General features: G+C 42.0%; 2 protein-coding genes across 2 annotated transcripts in view; one reads left to right on the top strand and one right to left on the bottom strand.

Annotated features, from left to right (window-relative positions):
- LOC114565872 (E3 ubiquitin-protein ligase TRIM63) overlaps positions 1 to 7,494 on the top strand; it is a 17,432-nt gene extending 9,938 nt beyond the window's left edge. The window contains exons 6-9 of the mRNA XM_028594180.1: positions 477 to 499; positions 1,419 to 1,543; positions 2,147 to 2,454; positions 7,185 to 7,494. Coding sequence (XP_028449981.1) covers positions 477 to 499; positions 1,419 to 1,543; positions 2,147 to 2,454; positions 7,185 to 7,268 — 540 coding nt within the window. The 3' untranslated portion in view covers positions 7,269 to 7,494. The remainder of the gene's footprint in view (positions 1 to 476; positions 500 to 1,418; positions 1,544 to 2,146; positions 2,455 to 7,184) is intronic.
- Positions 7,495 to 12,427: 4,933 nt separating this feature from the next.
- LOC114565880 (high choriolytic enzyme 1-like) lies at positions 12,428 to 13,210 on the bottom strand. Its single transcript, XM_028594188.1, has one exon. It carries the CDS (start codon positions 13,208 to 13,210, stop codon positions 12,428 to 12,430), a length of 783 nt encoding a protein of 260 aa, XP_028449989.1.
- Positions 13,211 to 13,918: the final 708 nt, after the last annotated feature.

Here is a 13,918-nt window from a genome sequence, read left to right as displayed (position 1 = left end):
ACAGCTGGGTACACTGAACACACCACCGATACAGCTGGGTACAATGAACACACCACCGATACAGCTGGGTGAATGCACCACCGATACAGCTAGGTACGCTGAACGCACCACCGATGCAGCTGGGTACACTGAACGCACCACCGATGCAGCTGGGTACACTGAACGCACCACCGATGCAGCTGGGTACGCTGAACGCACCACCGATGCAGCTGGGTACGCTGAACGCACCACCGATGCAGCTGGGTACGCTGAACGCACCACCGATGCAGCTGGGTACACTGAACGCACCACCGATGCAGCTGGGTACGCTGAACGCACCACCGATGCAGCTGGGTACACTGAACGCACCACCGATGCAGCTGGGTACACTGAACACACCACCGATACAGCTGGGTACACTGGGCTCTTATTTTGAAATAAAGGCACTTCTTTAACATGCTGTAAATAATGTTTAACTTTCTCCTCTCCTCCCACAGACCACCAAACCTCTGCTGCAGAAGTGAGTCTTTACAACGTGTCTGTCTGTCTGTCTAACAGCTAGCTAGACTGTCTGTCTGTCTGTCTGTCTGTCTGTGACAATCCTTCCAGAGTTTTTTTGTGATTGCTGCGGGCAAAAATCCTTGATTATGCGGCACGTTTTCTTAAAAAATGTGATGGAATATGCTTTATGATGTTTATGCAATTTTTATGCAAACTGCAGTTTGATGAAAAGGAGAAAAAAAGTGATTGTTTGTGTATGTCGGTGGAAGTGAGTCTTAATTTCCCACGAAGCTGGTCGTGGTTACGTGTTCAACTTCTCATCTCCAGTCCTGTCTGTATCTGTGAGAAGTGGAGCTGTCCTGAGTTGATAGGCAAGGCAAGGCAAGGCAGCTTTATTTGTATAGCACATTTCAGCAACAAGGCAATTCAAAGTGCTTTACATGAAACATGAAACATTAAAAACAATTTCAAAGCATTAAAACAATTAACAACAATTTAATATCATTAAAAGACAAGAATAAAATGTACAGTGCAGTATAAGAATTTTAAAGAAAGAGCAGTTAGAAATAGGTTATTTAAAGAAAGGCAACATTAAAAAGATGTTTTCAGCCTGGATTTAAAAGAACTGAGAGTTGCAGCAGACCTGCAGGTTTCTGGGAGTTTGTTCCAGATATGTGGAGCATAAAAAGTGAACGCTGCTTCCCCCTGTTTAGTTCTGACTCTGGGAACATAGCCTACTTTATGGCTTTATTATTGAGTTAATAGGCGCGTGTGTTTGTGTACATAAATCGGTGTGTGTGTGTGTGTCTGTGTGTATGTGTGTGTTTGTTGGAGAAGAATATTTTCCGTGTGAACAGAAAATAAAGATTTTGTGTTTTAGCAGATAAATAATAAATTGAATAAACCTGTTATTAAAAGGTGCTATATGTTGTGTCCAGGATGGTGGAGGGCAGCAACACGTCTCACATGGAGAAACTGCAGCTGGGCTACGAGAAGATGGATCACTTCACGGCCAACTTCTCCCGCCAGAGGAGAGCGCTGATGGACGTCGACTTTATCAAACGTAAGAAACGTGCAATAGAGCGCAACAGTCCCGGAAGTAAGAATACAATGCAATTTCTCCATTGGCAAAATGAAATGGTAACCATCAATGGTAGACTTCAAACCAGCTACGACATGACTCAGAGATTCTATATGCGCATATAGACACCAAAACTCATGACGCCAAAACTCATGGGGCACTACCCTTGTTTTGAGAGGAACGTCTTTTATTCGCGATGTCTTGGATAAGTACTTCATTACCCACAATCCCACAGTGATGCCTCTGATTGGTGGAACACACACACACACACACACACACACACACACACACACACACACACACACACACACACACACACACACACACACACACACACACACACACACACACACAGACACACAGACACACACACACACAGACACACACACACACACACACACACACACACACACACACACACACGTTACAAGACTCTAAATATAAACAATAAATCCACATGATGTGTGTGCGTGGTGCTGGTCTATTTAAAAAGGTATTTTAAGTTTTGGGTTCTAGTCCTTCATGAGTGTGATGACGAGGACTGAAATAAAACCCTTCCTCATGACCTCTGTGCTGTCTCCTCAGTCGATGAAGACGATGATGAAGAAGATGAAGAAGAAGAAGAAGAGGCATTGGAGGTTAGAGGGATGGCCTCAGCCAATCAGCAGCCTCCTCTGGCTCCCGTTCAGCCAACCGGTGTTCAGCTCTCAACGCCGCCCACACAGAGACCCTCAGAGGCTCCGCCCACTCAGAGATCCTCCCAGGCTTCGCCCCCTCAGAGACCCTTGGAGGCTCCGCCCACACTGACATCACAGACGAGAGGCTCCGCCCCCTCCAAATCCCTCCAGGCCACGCCCCCTCTGCCTCTTCCCACCGCCAGCTCAGCCCCTCAGGTATGACATCACACGCCATAATAGCCGGTTGAACCGTCTAACTCAGGGGTGTCAAATTCAACTTCTCAATAACCTGACTCCGCCGGATGGATCGCTTCCCATTAGCTCGGCATATCCATCTGGGAACTTTCCGTTGGAGAACTTTTGGGAAGGGGCGGAAATACTGGTTAGCTGATTGGATGAACCATCTGTCTATCACCACCTATAGTTGGTGATAGATGGGCCAAATCAACCAATCAGATCCACAAAGCGTATGAAACCACGAGCCAGGCTACCCCTGCTGCTGCTGCAGGCCAAGCATAGCTCGTTAGCTCAGCAAGCTAGCAGCATGTCGGTAAAGGAGATTTGCCGTTTGTGTAACGAGAATTTAGGAATAATAGATTAAAAGGCCCCATTTCAGGTTCCTGGTCTATATTCCCAAAGAAGGATCAAAGAGGAAAAAAGCATTAGCGAGCGGATAACAGAATTAGGGCTACCGCTGTCTGAAAATCCTGGTTAGCTGATTGGATAAACCATCTGTCTATCACCACCTAACCCACCTCAAAACCAACGCTGATTGGCCCGGTGGTTTGGCCAACGGCTCCAAATTTTCTCTATCTCAAGATGCCAGACTGATCTGCGAGTGGAGAACTGGAGCTCACCAGATCAGGACGGTCTCACCAGGCTAACTTCCCAGAGGGCCACACTGGGAAATAAGATTCACATCAAGGGCCAGACATGTTTAGTTTATTGATAGGCTTTCATTTAATCAAAAAAGTCAACTAACCTTGACTGTATTATTGCATGACTTCTCACTTACAGTTTGGTCGACATAATTTCCTTAAAAAGTCAGGAAAAAGTGGCAAAAACTTCTGTAAAAGCTACAAAAAACTTCTGAAAAAGTGGCAAATTGTCAAAAGAAATGACAAAAACTTCTGAAAAAGTGGCAAAAACTAGGAGGGCTAAAATGTTTTGTGAAACTAAAGTGATGTGCGGGCCAGATCATAATCTGCGAGGGGCCGGATTTGGCCCGCGGGCCTCGAGTTTGACACATGCATCCTTTACTAAAGGAAAGGACATATATACACTGGAGCATCCTTTACTAAAGGAAAGGACATAGGATACACTGTTGCATCCTTTACTAAAGGAAAGGACATAGGATACACTGTTGCATCCTTTACTAAAGGAAACGACATAGGATACACTGGAGCATCCTTTACTAAAGGAAAGGACATAGGATACACTGGAGCATCCTTTACTAAAGGAAAGGACATATGATACACTGTCGCATCCTTTACTAAAGGAAAGGACATAGGATACACTGGAGCATCCTTTACTAAAGGAAAGGACATAGGATACACTGTCGCATCCTTTACTATAGGAAAAGACATAGGATACACTGTTGCATCCTTTACTAAAGGAAAGGACATAGGATACACTGGAGCATCCTTTACTAAAGGAAAAGACATAGGATACACTGTTGCATCCTTTACTAACGGAAAGGACATAGGATATACTGTTGCATCCTTTACTAAAGGAAAAGACATAGGATACACTGTTGCATCCTTTACTAAAGGAAAGGACATGGGATACACTGGAGCATCCTTTACTAAAGGAAAGGACATAGGATACACTGGAGCATCCTTTACTAAAGGAAAGGACATAGGATACACTGTTGCATCCTTTACTAAAGGAAAGGACATAGGATACACTGTTGCATCCTTTACTAAAGGAAAGGACATAGGATACACTGTTGCATCCTTTACTAAAGGAAAGGACGTAGGATACACTGTTGCATCCTTTACTAAAGGAAAGGACATAGGATACACTGTTGCATCCTTTACTAAAGGAAAGGACATAGATACACTGTTGCATCCTTTACTAAAGGAAAGGACATATGATACACTGGCGCATCCTTTACTAAAGGAAAGGACATAGGATACACTGGAGCATCCTTTACTAAAGGAAAGGACATAGGATACACTGTTGCATCCTTTACTAAAGGAAAGGACGTAGGATACACTAGAGCATCCTTTACTAAAGGAAAGGACATATATACACTGGAGCATCCTTTACTAAAGGAAAGGACATAGGATACACTGTTGCATCCTTTACTAAAGGAAAGGACATAGGATACACTGTTGCATCCTTTACTAAAGGAAAGGACATAGGATACACTGGAGCATCCTTTACTAAAGGAAAGGACATAGGATACACTGGAGCATCCTTTACTAAAGGAAAGGACATATGATACACTGTCGCATCCTTTACTAAAGGAAAGGACATAGGATACACTGGAGCATCCTTTACTAAAGGAAAGGACATATGATACACTGTCATATCCTTTACTAAAGGAAAGGACATATGATACACTGTTGATCCTTTACTAAAGGAAAGGACATAGGATACACTGTTGCATCCTTTACTAAAGGAAAGGACATAGGATACACTGTTGATCCTTTACTAAAGGAAAGGACATAGATACACTGGAGCATCCTTTACTAAAGGAAAAGACATAGGATACACTGTTGCATCCTTTACTAAAGGAAAGGACATAGGATACACTGTTGGATCCTTTACTAAAGGAAAGGACATAGATACACTGTTGATCCTTTACTAAAGGAAAGGACATAGGATACACTGTTGCATCCTTTACTAAAGGAAAGGACATAGGATACACTGTTGATCCTTTACTAAAGGAAAGGACATAGGATACACTGTTGATCCTTTACTAAAGGAAAGGACATAGGATACACTGTTGATCCTTTACTAAAGGAAAGGACATAGGATACACTGTTGATCCTTTACTAAAGGAAAGGACGTAGATACACTGTTGATCCTTTACTAAAGGAAAGGACGTAGATACACTGTTGCATCCTTTACTAAAGGAAAGGACATAGGATACACTGTTGATCCTTTACTAAAGGAAAGGACATAGGATACACTGTTGATCCTTTACTAAAGGAAAGGACATAGGATACACTGTTGATCCTTTACTAAAGGAAAGGACATAGATACACTGTTGATCCTTTACTAAAGGAAAGGACATAGGATACACTGTTGATCCTTTACTAAAGGAAAGGACATAGGATACACTGTTGATCCTTTACTAAAGGAAAGGACATAGGATACACTGTTGATCCTTTACTAAAGGAAAGGACATATGATACACTGTTGATCCTTTACTAAAGGAAAGGACATAGGATACACTGTTGATCCTTTACTAAAGGAAAGGACATAGATACACTGTTGATCCTTTACTAAAGGAAAGGACATAGGATACACTGTTGATCCTTTACTAAAGGAAAGGACATAGGATACACTGTTGATCCTTTACTAAAGGAAAGGACATAGGATACACTGTTGATCCTTTACTAAAGGAAAGGACATAGGATACACTGTTGATCCTTTACTAAAGGAAAGGACATAGATACACTGTTGATCCTTTTCTAAAGGAAAGGACATAGGATACACTGTTGATCCTTTTCTAAAGGAAAGGACATAGATACACTGTTGATCCTTTACTAAAGGAAAGGACATAGATACACTGTTGATCCTTTACTAAAGGAAAGGACATAGGATACACTGTTGATCCTTTACTAAAGGAAAGGACATAGATACACTGTTGATCCTTTACTAAAGGAAAGGACATAGATACACTGTTGATCCTTTACTAAAGGAAAGGACATAGATACACTGTTGATCCTTTACTAAAGGAAAGGACATAGGATACACTGTTGATCCTTTACTAAAGGAAAGGACATAGGATACACTGTTGATCCTTTACTAAAGGAAAGGACATAGATATACTGTTGATCCTTTACTAAAGGAAAGGACATAGATACACTGTTGATCCTTTACTAAAGGAAAGGACATAAGATACACTGTTGATCCTTTACTAAAGGAAAGGACATAAGATACACTGTTGATCCTTTACTAAAGGAAAGGACATAGATACACTGTTGATCCTTTACTAAAGGAAAGGACATAGATACACTGTTGATCCTTTACTAAAGGAAAGGACATAGGATACATTGGAGCATCCTTTACATAAGTCCTTGCAGCAGCAACATTTTAAGCGACGCATCACAATTCGTCCGTTCATAATCAGAAGCGTGCAGTACCGGCAGTAGTGACGGACTGGCCATCTGGAATTTGGGCAAATGCCACAAGGGCTAATAATCCCAATAATCTGTCTTTGGTTTATTTTAAGTTATTTTATGCGTGCAGCCAAAAATATTTCAAGATTGTAGTGCAGCGAGCTGCGTGGGAGGGTTTCTCTCGGTAGGCAGAGTTACTAATTACAAAGCTCTGTTACCGACACAGAGGCAGAGGCTGAGCATGGCTCCTTACATGTTTTTGTGGAGCTGTGGCATTAGTGCTGATGGTGCCTTTAGTGGACTGTATCTAGGGTTGGGTCCCTTTCCCATCTGAACCAATACCAGTACCGATACCGGTACCTGAGATTCTGTTCCCAGTCTCCAATGGTACTATTTTCGGTACTTTCCCTCTGTAATTAAAAAACAATTGTAAAAATGATTACAAACCTATTTATCCTATTCACTTAGAACATTATTTATTTAGAACATTCAGTTATTTATTTAGAATATTTTACATTTACAGAAATATAATAAACCCCGAACTCTCTCTCTCTCTCTCATATATATATATATATATATATATATATATATATATATATATATATAATACGATAGTAATTATTTTCATTTCTTAAATCCAATGTGTTTCAGGTTCAGTCTGATCAGCAGAACGAGTCGGAGGACAAAGACGGACCCAAACACGTCTTCTCCTTCAGCTGGCTCAACCAGAAATAACCCAGAAGCAGAACTAGATCCAGATCCAGAAGCAGTCTTACCCATCCTCTTCGCTTCACACACACACTCCGATGTTTCCCTGAAACTCAGTCCGTTGTTCTGAAACTAACGGCTTTAAAAAGAAGAAGACTGGATTTTTAAACTTGTTTCTACATTTTAAGAATTGTAGAATTTAAAAATGTTTTCTGTTGTTCAAATGTGAAATAAATGTTTGTTTTATTAAGAACCTGGTTTCTGGTTTTTATAGATAGAGAATTATTTCTCTGAACAGTGTGAAACGTTGTGCAACTGCTTTGAGATCATAGACTGTAAATATTAAGACTTAAGTCTATGTTTGAGATCAAGTTTTCTCTCGTTTGGTGGCCGTGTCTCTAGTTTATTGGCTCAGGTCCCAGGTGATACAGGTGATACCCAATCAGCAGAGACGTGTCTGTTACCCCGTGGTAAAAAACAAAAGGCAGAGCACTCTCTCACCGTAGGGTTGAAAATCCAGCTGTTCCACTCAGCGCTGCCCCCTAGAGGCCTGGATGACTTCTGTTGTGTAATCTGGATGCAGCTGTTTTTTTTTTTTTTTTTTTTTTCAGGGGATTGCATGCTTTTCTTTTGCATAATTTCTGTATTTGCAGCGCGTTTTGCCGAATGCTGGGCATCTATTGTCAAATTAATGAAGATGTTTTCTTAATTTGCTTGTGTTTTGTCTATTTGCGTGTATTTTCTTAAGTTGCTGGGCGTTTGTCCCTGTCGGCCACCGTACCTGCACTGTCAGAAAACCCGGTACAATACAGGTCCATTTTTATTCCCTAAGGTACAAACTTGTTCCCTTAAAAGTACAAAAATGCTAGCCTGGATGCCAGCCGAATTTAGCCCCGCCCACAAAATTTGAGGTCGGGAAGTTCGGTCTGGAGTCGCTCCGTTGAGAAGCAATTATTGCCCGAACAGGATCTGTTCGGACCAATCCGATTGTCTGACAGATGATCAACAGTAACATAATCAATAACGTCACCAAAGAACGCTTGGGTTGACTTTGTTGAGATGTGTAGATTCCACCATCGCGTCTGTTACAGAAGATATCGAAAGGGCATTCATTTTAAAATACTCAGCGGCGGAGCCTTAACAACTGCCCGAAAGCACAGTAGCGTTATATGGTGGAGAGACATAGAGAGAGACTGGAGAGAGAGAGAGTTATATGGTGGAGAGACATAGAGAGAGACTGAAGAGAGAGAGAGTTATATGGTGGAGAGACATAGAGAGAGACTGAAGAGAGAGAGAGTTATATGGTGGAGAGACATAGAGAGAGACTGGAGAGAGAGAGAGTTATATGGTGGAGAGACATAGAGAGAGACTGAAGAGAGAGAGCGTTATATGGTGGAGAGAGATAGAGAGAGACTGAAGAGAGAGAGTTATATGGTGGAGAGACATAGAGAGAGACTGAAGAGAGAGAGCGTTATATGAATCTGATGATCTAATGATCTGAAATTTTGCAACATAATGATTACTAAAAGAGACAAATAAACGTATAAAGATGTTAACAGATCAATTATTGGGGCACATTTTACATGGTTCTTAAAGCAACACTATGCAACTTTTAGCTGCAGCTGTAGTTCTAATGAGACAACCAGTAGGGGGAGTGAAGGGTAGCGCAAGCTGTAGTTCTAATGAGAACCAGTAAGGGGAGTGGAGGGTAGCGAGAGCTGTAGTTCTAATGAGAACCAGTAAGGGGAGTGGAGGGTAGCGAGAGCTGTAGTTCTAATGAGAACCAGTAAGGGGAGTGGAGGGTAGTGAGAGCTGTAGTTCCAATGAGACAACCAGTAGGGGGAGTGGAGTGTAGCGCGAGCTGTAGATACATAGTGTTGCTGAGCTACAATATGACAAAAATGTCCTCAAAGCTTGCTTTTAAATCATTCCTTAGCATGACTTTCATACACTCAACCTGATTAAAACACAATGAAAAAATAACTAATGATTTGGCTGGGGGGGAGGGGGGTTATATATTTTATACTCTAAATACATGTGCAAAGTAAACTTTCAAATTCACCACAAATAAGTGGATGAGTCCTGCCCAACTGCTTTGAAATTAAACATGAGTAACATGCAGTGTTGCAGCTAACCATACCTCAGGTCCACAAATGGGCACCTTTTCTATTGTTTATCTGTATTAGCTAAATGCAGAAAGTTTATCGCGCAGTGAGCATGACACAGCCACAACATTCACTTCAGGCTCAAAGGCTAACGTTGGTAGCAGCATGCTGCTTGTGGTGTTGTGGCCTGCAGGAATATCTGTTCTAATAAACCGCAAAAGCTCCGTGGCCACACCACTGTGGATGCGACCCCGAACGTCATTTGTCTGGTTGTTCACCCTCTCCCTCACTCGAGCTGACCGGAGCTAACCGCTAACCTGAGCTAATTACATTGGGCTACCAGCACTAAATTCAAGTTTAAAAACACTACACACGTTAGCTATAGCTAAGAAGCGCCCTGCTGGATAAACAGCCAACCGACATGGGTCATACATACTGTATAGCAGGGGTCACCAAACTTTTTTCTATGGGGGCCACATTATCGTTCCTGACTGTGATGGGGGGGGGCTGGGGCCAGGTCAGCTATATAACAGAATTGTATGACCCAGACCAAAATGGCCACCATTGTGTAGCAGAGATTACTAGCCTGGCACAGCCATCCCCACTACTATATCCACACTACTATATCAACACTTGATTCCTGGCATATATTTGTTTATCTTTACTAGTGGTTTGCAAAAGTAGTAATCGAGGCTTAAAACTTTGTTTAAATTTGAAATACCACAGATATTTCATTTATTTATTTTCTAATAAAAATAACATCAAAGCTGTCAAGGTAAGAAACATCTGCTTAGTTGATATCAATTTTTAAAAGAAAAAAGAAAAAAAATACCAGATGCAGACATGTTATTATTTTCCAAAAAGCAATTTAAAAAAAAAATTGGCCATGAAGACTTTTGGGGTAGTAGGGGGCAGATAGGCGGGGGGGCCGGTCAAAGGGGCGTGGCGGGCCTGAGTCGGCCCGCGGGCCTTAGTTTGGTGACCCATGCTGTATAGTCTATGGTCATACAGCCAACGTTAGCTAGCTAGAAGACCCACCTGCTTTTACAGCAGTTTGCATCACAAACACAAAGTACAATCATGCTCAACATGAAAATATTACAAAACAGGTTCGAGTGAAAGAAAATGTCCTCCTACCTTTTCCATATCAGATATCAAACACCAACTGCAACTTTTTTTCCGACAGAATTACGGAAATTAACCGAAGGAGGGTCAGGCGTGGTCCGGTCAGGAATTCAAAAGTAAACGCATGGGCAGTCTGAAGCATCTCTTCTTCTTCTTCTTCTTCTTCTTCTTCTTCTTATTCTTCTTTAGAGTTTAACGGCAGTTGGCATCCAAGTCGTTGCATTACTGCCTCCTATTGACAATTTCTCAATATCTATTTATTCAGACCAATACACTACAATTTCCTAAAAACACCATTACCTTTCATAAACACAAATAGATATTTCCTTCCATTCATAATAACACCACTTTCAAGGACATCTGTAATCCTGAGTTCACCTAAACCTAACTTCTGTAGTCCAGCAAACATAACCCCTCTGTCTCGGACATATTTCCTGCATGACATCAATACATGCTCCACTGTCTCCATTACCTCACATACATTGCACAGGCCAGTCGGATGTTTCTCTAATATAAAAAGTTTACCATTTAATCTACTGTGACCTACCTGTGACAATTACTTGTTCTTGTCGGTTAAACCCACTGTAACTCATCCCTCCTTGGCCTACCTTAGCCTGAATCATATGCAATTTCTTCCCCTTATTTCCACCATCCCAATACTGTTGCCACTGTCTGGAAATTTCTTCCCACACAATGCTTTTCCCCTCTGACTTTGATAGTTTAGTATTCAGTTCCACAGCACCCTTCTTAACCGCCTCCTTTGCCAATTTATCCACTCGCTCATTACCTGGTATACCTGCATGAGCAGGAACCCACATGAACACCACATTCACACCCTGATCAACAAACCTTGAATTTGTAAACAAAATTTCATACACAATTTCTTGGTGATTCCTGGCTGATCCTGATTCCTGTTTTGGTTTAAATGGTAGCTGGTGTTTTATACTGCCGTCTTCAGGATGTAACAAGTATTGCAATGCTAATTCACTTAAATTAAATGTTTTGGGATTTATCAACACATTCATATTTTTTACAGGTAACAATAGACACAATTACATTGACTTTATTTGAAATTAACATTTTAACCTAACAAATACATTTATTTTAAGTAAACTGAGCATCAAACAACTATTTAAAGTGCACAACCCCCCTGATTCAGTATATATGTTTTCTGCACAGTTTTTATGCAATTTTCTTTTTCAGTTTACTGTTTTTTGGGAGCATATTTTGAGTAAATGAGTATCACCTGTGACCTGAGCCGAGACACACCCACCAAACGAGAGAAAACATACCTCAAACATAGACTTAATAATTACAGTCTATCATCTGACCGTTGCACACCGTTCTGAGCTTGAACGTGTCCCGGCTCTTTCTCTCTCTCTCCCTCTCTCTCTCCTGTGGGGTCAAAAACCCAGCTGTCCCAATTAGCTACTCCCTCTTGAGGTCTGGAGAACTTCCTTTGTGTAATCTGGATGCAGCGTTTTTTTGTTGCATTTGTTTTCGGGGTTTGTGTGCTTTTCTTTTTGCATAGTTTTTTATTTGCAGCGTGTTTATGTATTTGGTTGTGTTGTGTGTATTTGCAGCATGTTTATGTATTTGGTTGTATTGTGTGTATTTGCAGCATGTTTATGTATTTGGTTGTGTTGTGTGTATTTGCAGCATGTTTATGTATTTGGTTGTGTTGCTGAATGCTACACACGTGTTGTCAAATTAATGAAGTTGTTTTCTTAATTTGCATGTGTTTTCTGAAGTTGCAGGGCGTTTGCAACTTTCGGCCACCATAACAAATAGATAAATGAACAACAGAAACAAATATTGAATGCATGCTTTAATTAGATAGGGTACAGTATCAGAGAATTCACAGATTCATTGTCTTAGATTCTGCTGTCTGCTTAAAGAATATTTGAACAGAAACTTGTTTTCATAACTGATGACTTTGGATAAGATGTGTTGTTTTTAGCAGCTGTAGAGCTTATTGATCCTTATGATGTCCAAGGAGGACAAGCCCTGACTCTGGCCGATCTGGACGTTAGAGTCGGGGATGGGGGTGATGGTGTCCAGCCCGTTCATGGAGAAGGTTGTTCTTCCATAGTGCATGATGGAGGTATAGTCGTAGGGAGTGTTCAGGTTGTTGGTGACCTGCTTGTCGAAGTTGTAGGCCTGCTGAGGGTCGATGTTGGCCCAGTTGATCCTGACGTAGTTGTCGCGATCGCTCCTGGTCTGTTCGTGCCGGAAGCCCAGAGCGTGGTTGAACTCGTGCTGGATGATGCCGTAGTACATGCAGCCTGGCCTCTGCAGAGAGAGAACCTGAGCGCCTCCCGGTTTGCCCAGAGAGGAGAAACATCCTGATTTGTTCTCCACGCTGATGTAGTCGGCCTCGTTGTTACGGGGCACGAAGCGGATACAGGTTGTGCTGTGGAAGCCCTGCAAGGCTTTGACAATCAGCTGCTTCTCTGAGCTGGTGTACTCACTGCTCACAGTGAAGGGGACCGTCACCAGGCCACTGGAGTCTTTCTTCCAGAAGCAGTTCTGGTTAGGGCATATGAGGGCATTTCTGGTACTGGGAACCAGCAGGTCTCCTTCCAGCAGGATCTCATCGCTGCCCTTGTTGGAGGTCAGAATCCTGGTAGTGATGTCGACGGTGTCCGGGGCTTTTTCTTTGCCTCCTGGCTCCTGGAGAGGAAGTGCCTGAGAGAGGCCGAGCAGGAGCAGCAGCAGCAGGCTGGCAGAGGGAGTCATCTTCAGGGTCGGTCTGGAGGCTGTGGAGCTTCTCTGGAGAGCTGCTGTGGAGAGACTCCTTGAAGCTTGATGTTTGACTCAGTTCAGTCCAGGGTCTTTATACTCTCCTCTACAGGTGTGTCTGCAGGAAGCTTATGGGTTCGGGTGTACACTGCTAGGCCTGAACAAACCTCTGAAGGGAGGACTCCACAGACAAGCCTACTTATTAAACAAACATTTCTTTGTCCAGTTTATCCTCATTGTGTGCCACATCCTTATATCTACACTGAGCTCAGCTGGTTTTTATTTTTCTTTGGTTTACAAATGGCTTTTTAGCAACCTTTATGAAGTGTATGTACAAATTAAATGTGTGTGACTGAAATACTGTTTCTTCACTCTCTGATGACGATACAGCATGGCCCCAAAGAGGGTTTGTTTTGAGCGATGTTAAGCAATTTCCCAAAGATTTCCCATCCAAGTCTATGGGACATTTTGTGGCTGTTTTTTGCAGATTTCATGAAAACCGTGCAGCAAATCTTTTTGAAAACACATAGCACACTATTACCGATCATAACACACGTTTTGATGTATTTTGTGTGCACGTGTTGGCAACGCTCCGTGACTAGTAGCGGGACAAAAAACAGGCGGAATAATAATTATAATAATAATAAGTATGGGCAATAATAGTCTTGGTGCTTATTGCACATCGGCACACTGAATAAGCTCTAC

The sequence above is a fragment of the Perca flavescens genome, chromosome 12 (assembly GCF_004354835.1).
Source record: "Perca flavescens isolate YP-PL-M2 chromosome 12, PFLA_1.0, whole genome shotgun sequence".
Classification (NCBI taxonomy): domain Eukaryota; kingdom Metazoa; phylum Chordata; class Actinopteri; order Perciformes; family Percidae; genus Perca; species Perca flavescens.
The sequence above is the reverse complement of the archived record's forward strand: the minus strand, read 5'-3'. Positions and strand labels throughout refer to the sequence as shown.